General features: G+C 46.5%; 1 protein-coding gene across 1 annotated transcript in view; it reads right to left on the bottom strand.

Moving 5' to 3' along the window:
• The window catches only part of LOC130194702 (chromatin remodeling regulator CECR2), a 32,418-nt gene that overhangs the window by 11,306 nt on the left and 6,399 nt on the right, over window positions 1-14,713 (bottom strand). The window contains exons 2-7 of the mRNA XM_056415762.1: window positions 7,213-7,307; window positions 4,399-4,582; window positions 3,503-3,630; window positions 3,172-3,255; window positions 2,596-2,663; window positions 2,275-2,435 (exon numbers count right to left, since the gene is read on the bottom strand). Coding sequence (XP_056271737.1) covers window positions 2,275-2,435; window positions 2,596-2,663; window positions 3,172-3,255; window positions 3,503-3,630; window positions 4,399-4,582; window positions 7,213-7,307 — 720 coding nt within the window. The remainder of the gene's footprint in view (window positions 1-2,274; window positions 2,436-2,595; window positions 2,664-3,171; window positions 3,256-3,502; window positions 3,631-4,398; window positions 4,583-7,212; window positions 7,308-14,713) is intronic.

Raw genomic sequence — 14,713 nt, 5'->3', positions numbered from 1 at the left:
AGCAGAGTATAGAGAGGTCACTGGCTCCGCTCTCCCCTCCCCCAAGCCACCCTCTCTCTTCTGCTGCCTGCAGTCCCACTGACAGCCGAGCTTAGTCAGGTTGACAAATACACGACGCGGCCACGTAACACTAGATAGCTCAACCAGCTCATTTTGAGCACGGTATTTTCAATCCTTCACGATGAATCTTCAAAATACAATCTATAATCTACATTTCAATCCACATCAGTCATTGACCCAGATATTAGCACACAGGAGGGGAGAAACCCCGGCACACAGAGAGCTCTGAACAGATCCCTTGAAAGCCTGTCTTCATCAGGGACCGGCCTCTGCAGCTCATGTCAGAGTTCATCAGGGGAGATGGGACTGTGAATAACTGTCAGTCTGGGACGGCCAACAGCACTGAGAGGTGTCACCCGCAGGCTTCTGGTCATCCATAAAACCATCATGAGGCCTAAAGAGTGCATTAGTAGCTGTATGAAGTCTGTGCATGTGCGCAGGCGAGGTGGCAAAAGGAGAAAGACGAGATAAAGAAAAAGACGGATGTTCGTGATCTGATCTATAGTGCCCTCTAAAACTCTTCTGTCCCCACTCCATCTCTGCCTTGTCCTAGTGCGACACACTGACATGTCCTGGGGCTCCACAATTCTTCCCTACATTACTAGCAGCACTAAATCCCTCCTCCACCCAACACACACACAAGATCGAGTGCCTGTGGTGTCAACACATAGAGAGGTCGAGAGAATCCTGCAGCGCAGCAGAGCTGTCATTCAAGAGGCTCCATCAGGCCTCATGGTGAGCTCCCGCCGGCCGGCAGTGCCCCGTGAAATGGCTGGTGATAGCAGCCCGAGACATGTGGAGGGAAGGATTCAAGGGGCTACACACTCTGGATTTGGCATGCTCGTTTGCACGGACGTGCACACAGATACAGATACTTCTGTCCAACGGGGGTTTAAAGTAATTATGGATCTGCATTTCTAGTAATAAGACAACACTCAATAACCCAAAAAAAAGAGAACTATGTCTTATAGACTATTTGCCAGTTGTAAACGCAAACATTCCACATGAGTCAGCTTATTACCTGTTGCAGGGTATGTGAATGACAGAAGCCGAGGACGTAAACACGGACCACAGCTCTCGACGAGTCATGCCATTTCATTGAAGATAAGATCAACTACAAATCAAGGGCAGCCTCGATACAGCACCACATTGAAATATGGTGACGTACATTAAATAAATAGGCAGGATCTTTAGATGTGATAATACATCCATGGAATTTATTTTCACACAAGAGCATCAGGGAAATGCACCTTCCTTTATTTTTTTAGTGAAATGAATACGAGTATAATGAGTTATTTATTTTGTCCGACAAACTTTTGTAATTTCTCTGTTCTTTTTAACATGAAACCGTCTCCTGAAGTCTAACACGCTGTCGTGGAATTGTGCGCTTTCAAAAATGTCTAAAGAATGAAAAAACAGGAGCAAATTAACACAAACGGTCTCCAAGATGCTCCGAGGAAAACAAGAGTGTGTAGTGTTTGCTATGAACAGGGGAACAACTATCTCTCTGATCTCCCCCTGAGGTACTCAACTCACATTCCAAGGAAGATTTGATGGACAAATGAGCACGACCCAAGGTACGAACAAGCCCAAAGAAGAGTACGACACAGCCAGTACCCCCATTCTACCAAACTAGAAGGAGAGCATGGTTCTCCAGCCAGGCCTCGGGCTAACGTCATTACAAAGCGGGTGTGCAGAATTAAGGGCAAGCACAGACCGGCTTCCCTTCCCCTCTCCTGCAGCTGGCCCAGCGAAAGCGTCCAGGATCATGAAAGGAACTCCTGGAGGAGGACCGTGATCCATCGGAACATGAAAGCAACCGAAGGGAGCTCGGTAGAGATTGCGCAATCTGTCAAGCTCCATTAGTCCAGCTCCACCGGAACTGCCAATGTCAAAAAGTCATGCGCATGGGGACTAAAATAAACACCGATTAAAAATTAAACCATGAAATTATGTTTTGCCTACCATGGCCCTTATACACTGCATACTTCTAAGTGTAAGATTAGGTTCAGATTAAGCTAAAATGAGAACCGTTAAGATTAAGTACTGAAATACAGACCCCAAAACAAAAAAAACATCACTCCAGTGATTATTTAAATTCACATTTCTCTCTGTAAACACTGGCTCATCTAGCCCGGTCAGAACCCAGACCCTATTAACATGAAGTGCTGCTGTACTTGGAGCTAAAGTACCAGTGTCTCTTTGGTGTCTGACCTTGTGCTCAATCATGCTGCGGATCTCAGGCATAAAGTTCTGGCTGATGACGCGGTAGAGGTGGCGGTCCTGTGGGGAGGTCTTGTCCTTGACGCCGTCCACCAGGCTGACCCATTGCTCCTCCGTATCGCACACAAGCGACCAAGCGCCTCGCTTAAGGACTGGTAGAAGCAAAGGAGACATTGACTTATCGTTTCAAGGCAAAATGTATAGACACAAATAAATGATAATAGACGAAAGTAAAAAAACACAACAGAACACAAATACCTCGATGTCGTCAATATGGAAATACATTTGCTTATATTCATGAGTTCCTGTCACCTGTGGTGGGGCGGACATCTTCCAGCTCATTCTCTGTCTTTCCTTCCGTCTCTTCACTCTCCAGCTCACTGAAGGTAAAAAAATGTAAATTTAAAAAAACATTTGAGAAAAATATATTCAACATATTACAGAGTGATTACAACTATTGCATCTTTAGCTCCTTTGCATCTAAAGCGACCGTCCCACACTTTGTGAATGAATGTTTCCGTAACTATGAGGCTTTTGGACTTAGACCAGATTACTCTTATGTATCTACATCTGGAGACACAAAGTTTAGGAGTTATTATCTGTAAGTACTTCTTAGCCTTGTGCTAACCCTTCAGCTCGCTTGCAATTACAGCCAAATCCAAATCGCACAGTACACAGTCGCGACAGTCAACAACTAACTGAGGGCAAAGGGAAACATGACGCAAGTCTTAAAAAACCTGATCATGTATCATTTCCTTGAGCCACTATTGGTTAAACCCCTTTACCGTTCTATATTATAACAGTTAAATGCAGATTTCCTCTAGACATAACTGCACATGTGAACATTGAGCTTTTGGCAGCGATAACAAAACAAACAGTTTCTCTCACCATAGCTGCGGTTCTTCCAGTTTCATCTTCTTTGGTGGTCTTCCCCTTTTCTTTTTCTCTGGTAATGTCAGCTCGGTGGCTTCACTGGAAAACAACATGGAGTAGAAAGGAGGTCTTTACAATTATAGCCTTTTAACCAAGTAATAAGCAATATGATACCTCTATAATTAACCCTCAACGGGCCTGTAAATGAGGGTCAAACTACAACTGTAATTACACACTTACCACATGCAATAGTTCGCCACAGAGAACATGCCCAGTGACATAACATCCGTTCTTCTTTGTGTGCTGGACAGAGAAAGACGATACGCAATGGAGGAATGATATGTACCTGATTTTCTCCGCTTTCCTCTTGACTGGCTCTTCTTTGTACATGCGAGTGCCGTAAAAGTACCAGTAGAGGGCTCCCTTTCCATCCTGCCCCAGTGGTTCCACTCTCAGGCTATCTGCATCCAGTCCCTGGTGTGAGGGGGGGGGAACATTAGGTTTCTTAAATCATTCGTAGGACAGCGATTTCATCAGTCATTAGCAGGTGACGTCATTTAGTCCTTTGAGCCTACAGGGCTGTGAATCATATTCAGACATGGAGCACTTTCAGTATCTTTCTGGGTCCATTAATTGAATCTGCTGATATTTAGGAAAAAAACGTATCTTTATATGAAACTGTTGAATATATTGGAAGGACATTTTTAACCGGCGGTCAGGTTATTATTAGATGCACCAAAGTTAATTCCAGGATATGTGTGGACCTGCCGTTTCCCTTGTTAGGTGTAATATAAGGCTCCATTGATTATAAATCCAGTTAGACCGCAAGCCTTCAGTTACAAATTATGGTTTAAATGTAAATGAAAACCTTACAGCTCTTCTTTTCGCCAACAGAAAATCACCCCAGTGTTGATTAAAAAAATTAAACCGTGTAGTGCTTTAAAATTCACCAACATCTTTTGTGTTGGAGGTGCAGTCAAAAAAAACATATCGTTTAGAAAATCAGGCACACACACCTAATTGTATTGTTAATGTCAAAGCTAATTAAAGTAGTGACAGATTATTATTTTTTGTATGTACCAACCACAACGTATTAATGGCTATGAAAGTCATATTTCAGTAGTTTACACATTAATTAATGGAGCTTCACTTGTGTTTTTTGCATTTTATTTTCAATCCAGTAGCCGAGTATAAGGCATAAACACGTCTAGATAGTTTGAGCTGATCCTCGTGGATGTTTACCTTGAGCAGGTCAAAGACATCAGCAGCATCCAGGCGGTAGTCGCACAGCCGGTGCAGCAGTTCCACCTGAGTGCGAGGAGGGAGGTTCTCAAAGGGACCCTCTCGAAGTGGGTTGGGCTTCCCCTCTTCCAGCTCCCACCGGTAGCTGATGATGTCGTCCAGGTAACTGCTGAATGCCTGGGGACTAAAGGGCAGCGCAGAAGAACAGATGAGGCAGAGGCAGGTGCTGTATGTTTCTCAGGACCACGTAAAAACCATAACTATAAACGGTATGAAAACCGTTTCAATACCGAAATAATATCACTTAAGATACAAACGATTCAATTCAAAAATTTACTTTTTTTGTTGTCTCATTTTGTGTCAGTAACTCTTCTGCCATTTTGTCTTGAGAGTCGGACTGAGAGGGTTACGTCATGCCGTATGTCCTACTTGTAACTTGTGTCTTGGGGTTTGGGGTTTATTGTGTGCTTTGTTTTCAAGTATTTGTTGTTTCCCAAGTGTGTTTTGTAACTGATGATTAGCGGTATTATGGTACGCTCATCCAATATATATAGATTTGAAACATGCTTGTTAGACTATATAAATAAAGATGACTTTTGGATTATAATAATACTTATGTTTCTATTAGTTGTTATGAAATAATCAATGGTTTGATTCATTAATGCGTTTGTTGTGACTCGTTACAAATGTTTATTCGATCATGAGGTTATAAGGAACTTTATGTATTAACTACAAAGTTAAGATGCAGATTACGCTTATAAGAAATAATGGAGAAAAAAAAGACGGACGTTTCTTTGGTCCACTGAGATCTGTCAGTTTGGATAAATGCAACCAATTCAAGTGCAAATTTGTAGGCTGACACACAATCTTCAAATCAACTTGCGTCCTCTTAGAAAGCTCAACCGGGGAACCCAGCAAAGTTCAAACTACTCATTGGCTTTGAGAGAGGAGACGGGGCAGGAGACAAACAAAAAAAAGACTAGTTTCTCTGAATGGGAGTGGGGTTGTATCTCTGCTTTGAGTGGAAGCTGGTAAACAAATGTTGGTTCCGGTTCAGGTCTTGCCGATTAATCTGTACCCTTCAGTTCCAACTCAGCTGAACAGAACAAGGGCTCGGGGCAGGGGTGAGCATCGATGCAAAGGCCCAGAGAAAGAGGGCCAGGGAAAAAAATGGCTTATCTTGAAAGAGCAGTGTGCACTTTTCACACAGCTGCTGCCGCAGCCGCAGCCCCCACAACACCCACTCCCCATCTCTCTCCTACTTTCTGTCCCTCGTTCTCCCCGACATGCTCCCTCCCTTCGTTCCCCCGCTCCGGCAGAGCGTTTAACACGTGCGGATGAAAAGGGCAGCTCTGTGAAAGGCTAGTGCTGAGCAGCCGCCCCCGGGATGCCAGCGCCTGTCCAGTCCAATAAAGCGGGTTGTCCTCCTGTTACCGGTTGCCGGGGCGGAAAAACGGGATCCTTCCTGCCTCCCTGCTTATCGGTTCACTGGGACCACTATGCTCCTTTCTAATCATGGCCTAGAGTAGCAGGCGTTTCAAGGGGGACGCCCCAGAAGAGCTTAGACCCATTTGTGGATTTGAATGAAAACTCACTTTCTCCCATCATTTGGTTGAAGAGGAAGGAAAACAAAGTTCCAGTGGCTGTGTACATGTAAAGCCGTAGAAGTAGCGCACTATTTCACCACAGATGAAGTCATCGTATGACGAGTACATCCTGACGCCTCAGCGAGTCAGTGTGTCGGTGACTCAGACTTCCTCTGAAGGCTCTTGGATGCTATGACTAATTTAAAGAATATGGAAAATATGCTTTCATCTTGGCAGCTACATGTCAAACTGAACAAAAACTCAGATTGATTATTTTCCACCGTGTCTCTGATGTTTTATATCGCAAGACACGCTTCCACCGTTACAGATCTGGCCAGATTAAGACTGCTCGAGTACTTTTAAACACACCCAACATTAGGACGCAGGGGGACTTGGACGGTACTCCCTTGCCCTTTATCCTTCAGGAAGCAGGGTAACCACTAAACCCTTAATTAATCTATGAAAGCACTCATTGTCGGACCACTTATCAGTTGTTTTATGATAGAGGTTAGCACAATATGAAAATACACAGCAAGAAACGATGGACAAGAGCGACACTTTGGGAGACAGCGATGACTGAGATGATGCGTTTGAGATCTTGAAGCCGACTGAGATGTGTTCATGGCAGAGAGTATCAAAACTACCAAGTACCCAAAGCTAGCGCAGCCTTTCCGAGAAGATGCATCACTTATTTCATCTGATATTTCAAGATGATATTTAAACTAAAATGTTACCAATTTAAACTTATTTTCTGAAGTAAAGTTCTTGGACATAATTTAGGACTTCAACCTAATTTGTTTAATCTGAACGATTTGAGAGAATTACATTTTATATTTCTCAAAGCAAGATATCAATAATTTACTTTTCCGAAATGGAAACACAAAAAAAGGAATCGCATCAATTTTATAACAAAACATTGAATGATTCCCAGCCCTAATGGAGAGAACACTGGATACTTGAATCCTGCTTTGTTAAGATTAGTGACTGAAGCTAGGCACCAATACAGTGATAAAAACAAGGCTGTGAACCAAAGCTGTCATTCAATTGGAAGCTGTGCGTACCTCTTACCGCTAGACCTCAGTGTCCTTAGACAACTGTCAAAGTTGTGTTATTATCAAGTGCTTCCAGTTAACCTCAACTTCTCCTGAGACCCCGACTCAAAACCTCATCCAACTATTGTGTTAAGCTACAGCTACATTAGTTTCTTTTCCCCCCGTTCTTTACTCACGTGATGTCATTGCGCTGGTAGCAGCCCTGCAGAAGACACGCAATGAGGTCCCTGAGGAAGTCCAGATCCTGCTCCGACAGGGCCTTCTCCAGCTCCTGGACAAACACATCAAAGAGACAGCAGGGTCAATACACACGCAAATAACATATCTTCCTTTGACCCAAGTTAATAAATACTTTAATTGACATATATATATATAACATATTACTAATGGTTGCCAAAGCTCGGCTGCAAAATTATGAAACCAGAGGAGTTTCAAAGGAATAAGGCAAAGAATGTTATGCGCAAAACAGAGGCGATTGTTGACGCAACAAACAATTGTTAGTCATCATGGGAGAAAAGAAAAGGCAATTCATCAGCTGGAAGTCGCGATACTGAATGAAGAATAAGACGATAGATTAGTGAGCCCTCGGCATGTGTTGTTGGTCGTGTTGGGATCAGTGTACGGGAAGCTGGCAGAGGCCGGCAGCAGGAGGGACGGTCCGATTAGGGCTTCTCGGTTTGCCGCTGGTTGTTCGGTTGAAGCGGAGGTTCAAGTTCAGCCGCGACCCCTCTCTCTCGGCATTGTGTTTCCGCCATTGAGGTTTTATGAAGCGGCAGTAACCGGCAGAGCAAACTCAAAAAGACCTGAAAGCACCGAGGAGCGCTGGGCGGCGGCAGCAGGGGCCTGGAGCTGCAACACAGCTGTGCCCCCTCCTCTCCTTTGCTGACCAACCAGAACTGAGCGCCCCACACGGCTACCCAGCATGCACTGCTTTCCCAAATGATACCCAAAAGCTCTGGAGTAGAACAGGAGGAGAGAGAACGGGAGGCTGAGAGGGCAGAAATGCAAATGAAAGGTGCTCCGTCAGCCAAGTGTCCATTTCACTTGAAGCCCCTTTTACAGGTTTGCAAACAAGCTGAAGCCAAACAGCCACTTCTGAGACAACGGACATGCCTTCATGCAGCTGACCCTCCGCCCCCCCACAGTCCTCGTTCTCAAACTAGAAACAGATCCAAACTGCCTCTCACTCTGTCACTCTTCCTCTCTTATTCATTAAAGTACAAGTGGTCCAAAACCATCTCAAAGACAAGGAGGCACTCTCTCGCCTCCTCTCAGCCGGCCGCTCTCTAGAGGAACATGGTTGAGCTCAAGGGGTCACCAAAGGTCAGCGTACACACCTCCTCACCAAGGAGAACGACGGAAGCCAGGAGCCAACAAGTCAGGACGATGAAAAACAGAGGAGGAGGAGAGACGCAGAAAGCTGGTTAGAAAGAAGTCGCGTTGCTACTTTAGGTTAGAGGAGAGTGAGACTCAACGGCCCGCTTCTGCATTGGACTGAAGCTAAAGAAGGGTAGCGGGAGGGCAACTCCGACGACGGGAAATACAAATCAGCTACGTCTCAAAAGGAAGAACAGTCCGTTGGGTTTGTTGAGCACATTTCTGGCTGAACAATTTAAATGGTCACAGTGGAAAATTTGAAATATTCTGAAGAATATTAATAATAATACAACAAGCCTTAAGAAGGAAGACTTGGTGAGAACACGTGCTGTTTTTAAACAGTCCTTTCCAGTGGCAACTGAAGTCCTGTACAATGAAGCCACAGCAACTGGTTGAAAGAGGTGTGCCGTCACACATTTACAGTGAAACACCGGAGATGTAAAGAAACAGAATGTGTGAATGCTGGTCAATAAAGTATCCAGTGCCCATCAAGGCCGGCAGAGCTTTGACCACAGAGAGCGACTCGGTGTGTAACGGTTGCTCCATCAAGCGCGTGTGCCGTGGCTTGTTCACGCGACTCGGTCCGCTACTCGGCCGCAGGACGCCGCCGTGACCCGTGCTCATCAGAAGGATAGAAAGGTATCTAGGTCTCGCCGTGAGAGAGATCCTGTGTCACTCGTCCACTTCCTGCTCCCCTGTCAGGCCGCCTGTGGGCCAGAGTCAGCCACCCGTCAGAGACGGGCTGCACTTTGATCACACGTCGCAAAAGCCGAGGGCCGGGGGACGAGCAGAGAGCCGAGTACGGCCGAGCGGAGGGCTCGCTACAGCCCCTGGATCAACACCGCCCTACTCCGCCTTTGAAGTGCCACACTGCATCTCCGATGGCAGAGGAAAGGGGAATTAATGTAGTGTGCGGGCCGTTCATCCAGCCGGCCCACCCCTCTCTGGCCTGGTGCTCGCTAACACGTCTCTGCAGCTGGACCCGGCCCGTGGAAACCTTTCCCCTCGATGAGCACAAACACAACTCGAAGCGTTCAAAGGAAACACGCCAGAAGGACACAACCCGCAACCTTTGGCAAACATGGCCAATAGACAGAAAACACACTTTTACCGACATTCAGTCACACACACACGACAGAATAAACACTTTGCAGTACTTTGGCTGCTACACATTAATGATCAATGGGACTCAAAGATAAGCACGCTGCACAACCGATAAGCTTTACAAAAGATGTTTACAAAAATAAGTCCCAGAGCTAAACTGCCAAATGTATCACTCGACAAATCAGGCTCCTCGTATTCACACACACGCATGTACGGGACAAAGATTGGAGGGAGAGTCGAGGCTTGTCAAAAGGTGTGTCCTCGCCGCAGCCCGTCTGTGCGCCTGGCTTGCAATCAGCAGTTTGCCCTGAAGGTATTTGCTTCTCCTCTCACCCGACTCCCCTGCTGCTTCTCTCTCCGCTTCCCTCGGTGGCTTAACCTCTTATTCCTCCCTTCCACACCATTTTCCTCCCCCTGTCTTGCTGCACAGTGTCTACAAGGGCCTCCGAGACATTCTATTATTCCCCTGACAACACCGTCTCTCCAGCCCTCTTCCCCTCCGCGTCGTCCTTATCTCTCGTCGGCCTCCACACATTGTCCCCGCTCCAGCCAGAGGCCGTGGCCGGCTGCCCCGTCCTCAGCTACAGCGCAGCCTCCTGTTGCGTCGTGCAACGGCTCTACCAGCATTATTTATTGGCAGTGGGGGGGGCAGCCTCTGGACAGAACATCTCAAAACAAAACAAGTGATCAAGTTGCAGTCACACCTGTTCATCCAGTCAACAGAACCAGGCACACGGTGTGAGAAGTAACAGCTGTCACCTGTGATCGGTTCTCCCGAGCCTCGATAAAAAATGCCTCATTTTACTCCCTGTACTTGTAACTTGTTGGTGGCTGCACTTCAGACATCCTCGTGTCGGGTGCAATAACTATGCAGCAATGCATATATTGGTTCAATAGTAAAAGTGTGTATGCCGTGGGCCAATGCGTCTGCCGCCCGTGGAGACGATGACATGGTGGCCGCCCTCCTCCAGTCCACAAAGACCCTGCATGCAGTTGGTCAGAGTCACATGGCTGAGGGGTTGAGGATGGGTTGACGCGTGTCAGTCAATTCTCAATCAGGACCCTCCTCCCAAGCGTGGTTTAACAGGCGGTTGGACGCCTGGCTTTGATGACCACGCATCTCTATTTGGGGATGGAAATAATTGAATGATATTGACATCTAAACCTTTTTCAACAGACTTTCCAAAAAGGAAATAAGTATAACACCGTGCTTATGGATAAAGGAGAAATGCAACAACTTATTGTACAAATCCAGTGTAATTCTGTACAATTCTATAGTTTACCAGTGAAAGTTGAGCACTTAGCTGCAGACTGGGGTCTCTGCTTTAAGTCACATGCAGAAATTCACCGGTGACAACAATCTCATACGAATGGGTCCAACATGGGTCGCATTGGCATTCAGAAATACTGCGTCATACGCACATCCGCAGTATAAAAAGGAGTTTAATAATGCCACGCTGAAGATGACAACCGGGTCTCTGCTTGACACGAGGACGGTAAACGTTACTAGACATGTGACATAAATCAGCCGAGAGACACGAGAGAAGAGCAGACTTTTCAAAAGAAGAGCGACATCAAGGCTAAACCGAGTTCAAGGCAGAACACACCAGTGGCATTTGCAGTTAAAAGTGAGATGTGCTTTGCTCAGCAGACACCAACGGCCCCATCGTGTGTCCCAATCACGCGTAGAGAGATAAAAAGGTGTGCGTGTGTCTGGCCAATGCATGCAGCAAGACAGCGAGAGAGAGAGAGAGAGAGAGAGAGAGAGAGAGAGCGAGAGAGAGCCATGGGGCTGTGACACGCAGTGGAGCAGCATCTGCATCCCCAAGGTTGTGGCAGATCCACAGACTGGAGTATCGGGGCTCGGCCTCTCTGGCGAGCCTCAAAGCAGATGCTTTCCAAGCCTCTGCCATTAACGGCTCCTTCGGGGTCTATATCACCAACAGTTGGAGGATGTGTGCACAGCTCGCCGGAGGGGGAAGGGCTGCCCGTTTGCTGTGTGAAGGCCTCTCTCTTCCTCTCCTTTGCTTCTGTCTTTCTTCATTTCTTCCTCCCCCCCCACTTTCATCTCCCACATGGTTCCTCAAGGAGCCATCATCTGACAACACCCTCCACCCCCACACGTAACCACCTCCTGCCACATGACAGGCGTGTACATTCAGCCCTCACGCTGCAGGAAGACGCCCTCGCATCCTCAGGATGTACCGTTCATCGGATCAGGAGGAGGAGAGCGTTAACATGAACAAGTTGGCCGATTTGTCTGGGCCGTCATTCTTGTCTGTTGAAAGCGAGTGAAAAGTTGTGGACTCCACGCCCGTCTTAACTAGCATCATGACAAAGCCAAACAACGAGAGCCTCCAGGCGGGGACAAGATTTGTTTATGAAACAGGAAGAACAGGAAGAACAACAGTTCATGTCACTGAACTACCAGGTGAGAACAGTGAAAAGCACTAAATATAGATTATACCCGACACAATAATGTTTAAAAAGAAAAACTCTAAAGCTCCAACCGAGTTTTATTATAGTTATAATAGGACAGGTGGCTGGGCCGTTGGGAGAGGTAGAAGAGGAGTGCGTGTCCATCCTGAAACAGACCAACACCGTACCTTGGCCTACCTCGCTTGCTATGAGAGTAAAAATCGTGAAGCACAGGAGACGGGAGGCCACCTAGAGCGGCCCGAGCCTCCTTTACTTCCACCGTCAGCTCCGAGGAAACCACATCATCAACTTCCTTATATAAAATGGAGCTTCCTGCTTCAGCCGATATCCCAGCGGTCCCATTCGCTGAATGCATAAACATGTGCCCGCGTACACACACACACACACACCGACCCTGAGGAGGAAAAAAATGGTCCCTGACCGCTGCCAGTGTGGATGTAGACGGCAGAGGGAGGAGTTTGGTAATGGCGAAAACAACATCAAGCAGATGGCCTGCAGCCTTGGAGTTAAAGGAAACACACATGAGGAGAGGAAAGTTACCTTTCGAGAAGACGTTTCAAACAGACATGTGAAGTGACACACTGGGAGGTGTGTGTTTTCTCTTTCTAAAATGTAACAGAAACAGAATATTTCTAGCCAATGTGTTGAATTTATGTCACACAGGAAGTAAAGATAAGATTTACTTTCGTGTCCCACAATGAAATTCGTCTTGGCTTCCAAGTCGCTGCATCACAACACACTGGACAACAATGTCCCGATGCACATACAATCATACACACACACCCTTATGAATGGACATGCTTAAATTCACATGGAGTGTGAGGAGATACTGTTTTTAAAGAATCAAAGACAATAGTTTCATGAAAGAAAACAAGGTACAATCAAAACCAGATAATAAATAAGCAAACTACGATATGTTACTCCCAAATAAAATCGTGAAATATTACATGTCACTATTTAATGGACAGAATGAATAAATTGTTTAACAATCGAGAGTGTCTCAGAATCTTCTGTCGACCTGCGCACAGATCGTTCATATGAAAGGCCGACGGGAACGATCGTATTCCTCGGTGATCTTCGTGGCTGGTTGGCCAAGACGCAGCTGAACGCAGCGTCATCCAGCGAGACGCTGCGTTGCTGTATCGCACTTTATTGTTTCACCGTTAGTGGCTGAACAACTTGCCCACAATGCAATCGTGTTGTATTTTTAAAGCAGGCCTGCATTCAGTTGCCCATTCAGATCTACTATTTTCAAATACCAGTGTTATGGGTCACTCCTTCATATTTTGACAACAAACTGTGTGAAGATGTGGGCTTTGAGAACATTCAAAGTGTACCGACCAGGAATCCCCCCTGAAGCCTGCGGCCTCCAGCGATCCGTGTCGTCAGCCAAGTCTGTGCCAGTCTGGACCCCTCGGCCCCGCTAACTCCCTGGTCAGCATCGCGACACATAAAATGTCAACTCAAGCTTTTAGAGGAATATTTCCAATGATCCCTCCCGTAAAAAATTTTTTTTAAAGTATATATATGATAGTGCTTTAAAAAAAGTTTAACAGTAACATGTTCCAGAATAAATCACTCCCTTTATTACCTCCTCTAACTTTGTTGACACACACACCTCCACCAAGTTGTCAGGGGCTCCTGCTGGATGAGACCTGGCTTGGTGAAGTTCTCATCGCTTGGCGTCCCTCAGTCTTCTCCTCTCGGCACAAAGTGAGACGGCATCACTGGAGGGATGCCGCCCCAGACTGGAGACAGACAGAGGGACCCATGGGGAGCTCCAACAATGGAGCTGGCTGAAACAAACCCCGGTGTATGTGCCCCTCTGCCTCCCCCTCTGTGCACACACTCCCCATGTGAAACCATCTGATGCATGTACTGCTGCTCTCACTTGTCAATCACAATTGGGGGAGGGGCAGTGGCCTCTTACAAAGCCTCCCTCGCAGTGCATGCGAGGGAGGGTATTAAAAAAGACACTCAAAAAGGGTCTTGATCTTCGAGGGGTACTCCAGGAGTGTGAAAAAGTCTCGAGGGTTTTTGTGCAGCCGGAGCTGGAAAGAACGTGTCGGAGGTTGGAGCCTGTGAGGTCGTAACGCGGGCTGAGCTGGAGACGCGTCAGTGGGTGGGACAGAGGGAAAGAAAGGGAAAGCGATGAGGGACGAGTTAACAGCAATCTGATCTGGGATCAGAATGGATCATTGTTGTTGCATTGAGGAGGCAAAGCATCCCGAGGTTGAAGGTACACATGTCATCGGGGACATCACTCCCTGATGACGATGCAGACATCACAACAGACTTCAGAAGAATCTCTGAACTCCAACCTCTGCTTTTGCCCTCGGCCATCCATTCAAAATCCTATCAAACTAAACTAGTCGATGAATATTGAAAATTTGAATAGATATCCAAAAAGTAAATAAAACAAATATTAATGTCATCTTAAGCCAATTGTGACAGCCCTAAACCAGACCGTCTAGTCACATTAAGGAAGAGCTTTCTACAGTTATAATCCATACAACTGGGACTCAACAGAAGTGGGGCCGCGATGAAGCAACACGTAAGCCGTGATCCTATTCCGTTAATCCATTTGCTTTCGAGACAACAGAAACAAGGATGTGCTCACAGGCTGCCCGCTCTTGCTTATTTACCAGATCTAATGGGACTAAATCGTCTTTTACAATCACACTGGGGGCTTTACGGAAAAATAGGACCCCCTCCCCAGAAGAGCAGCAGCAGCAGCAGCAGCAGCTCGCACCCAGT

Source organism: Pseudoliparis swirei, chromosome 6 (assembly GCF_029220125.1).
Source record: "Pseudoliparis swirei isolate HS2019 ecotype Mariana Trench chromosome 6, NWPU_hadal_v1, whole genome shotgun sequence".
In the NCBI taxonomy this organism is placed as follows: domain Eukaryota; kingdom Metazoa; phylum Chordata; class Actinopteri; order Perciformes; family Liparidae; genus Pseudoliparis; species Pseudoliparis swirei.
Note: the sequence above shows the minus strand (reverse complement) of the source record. Positions and strands in the feature narration are given on the sequence as shown.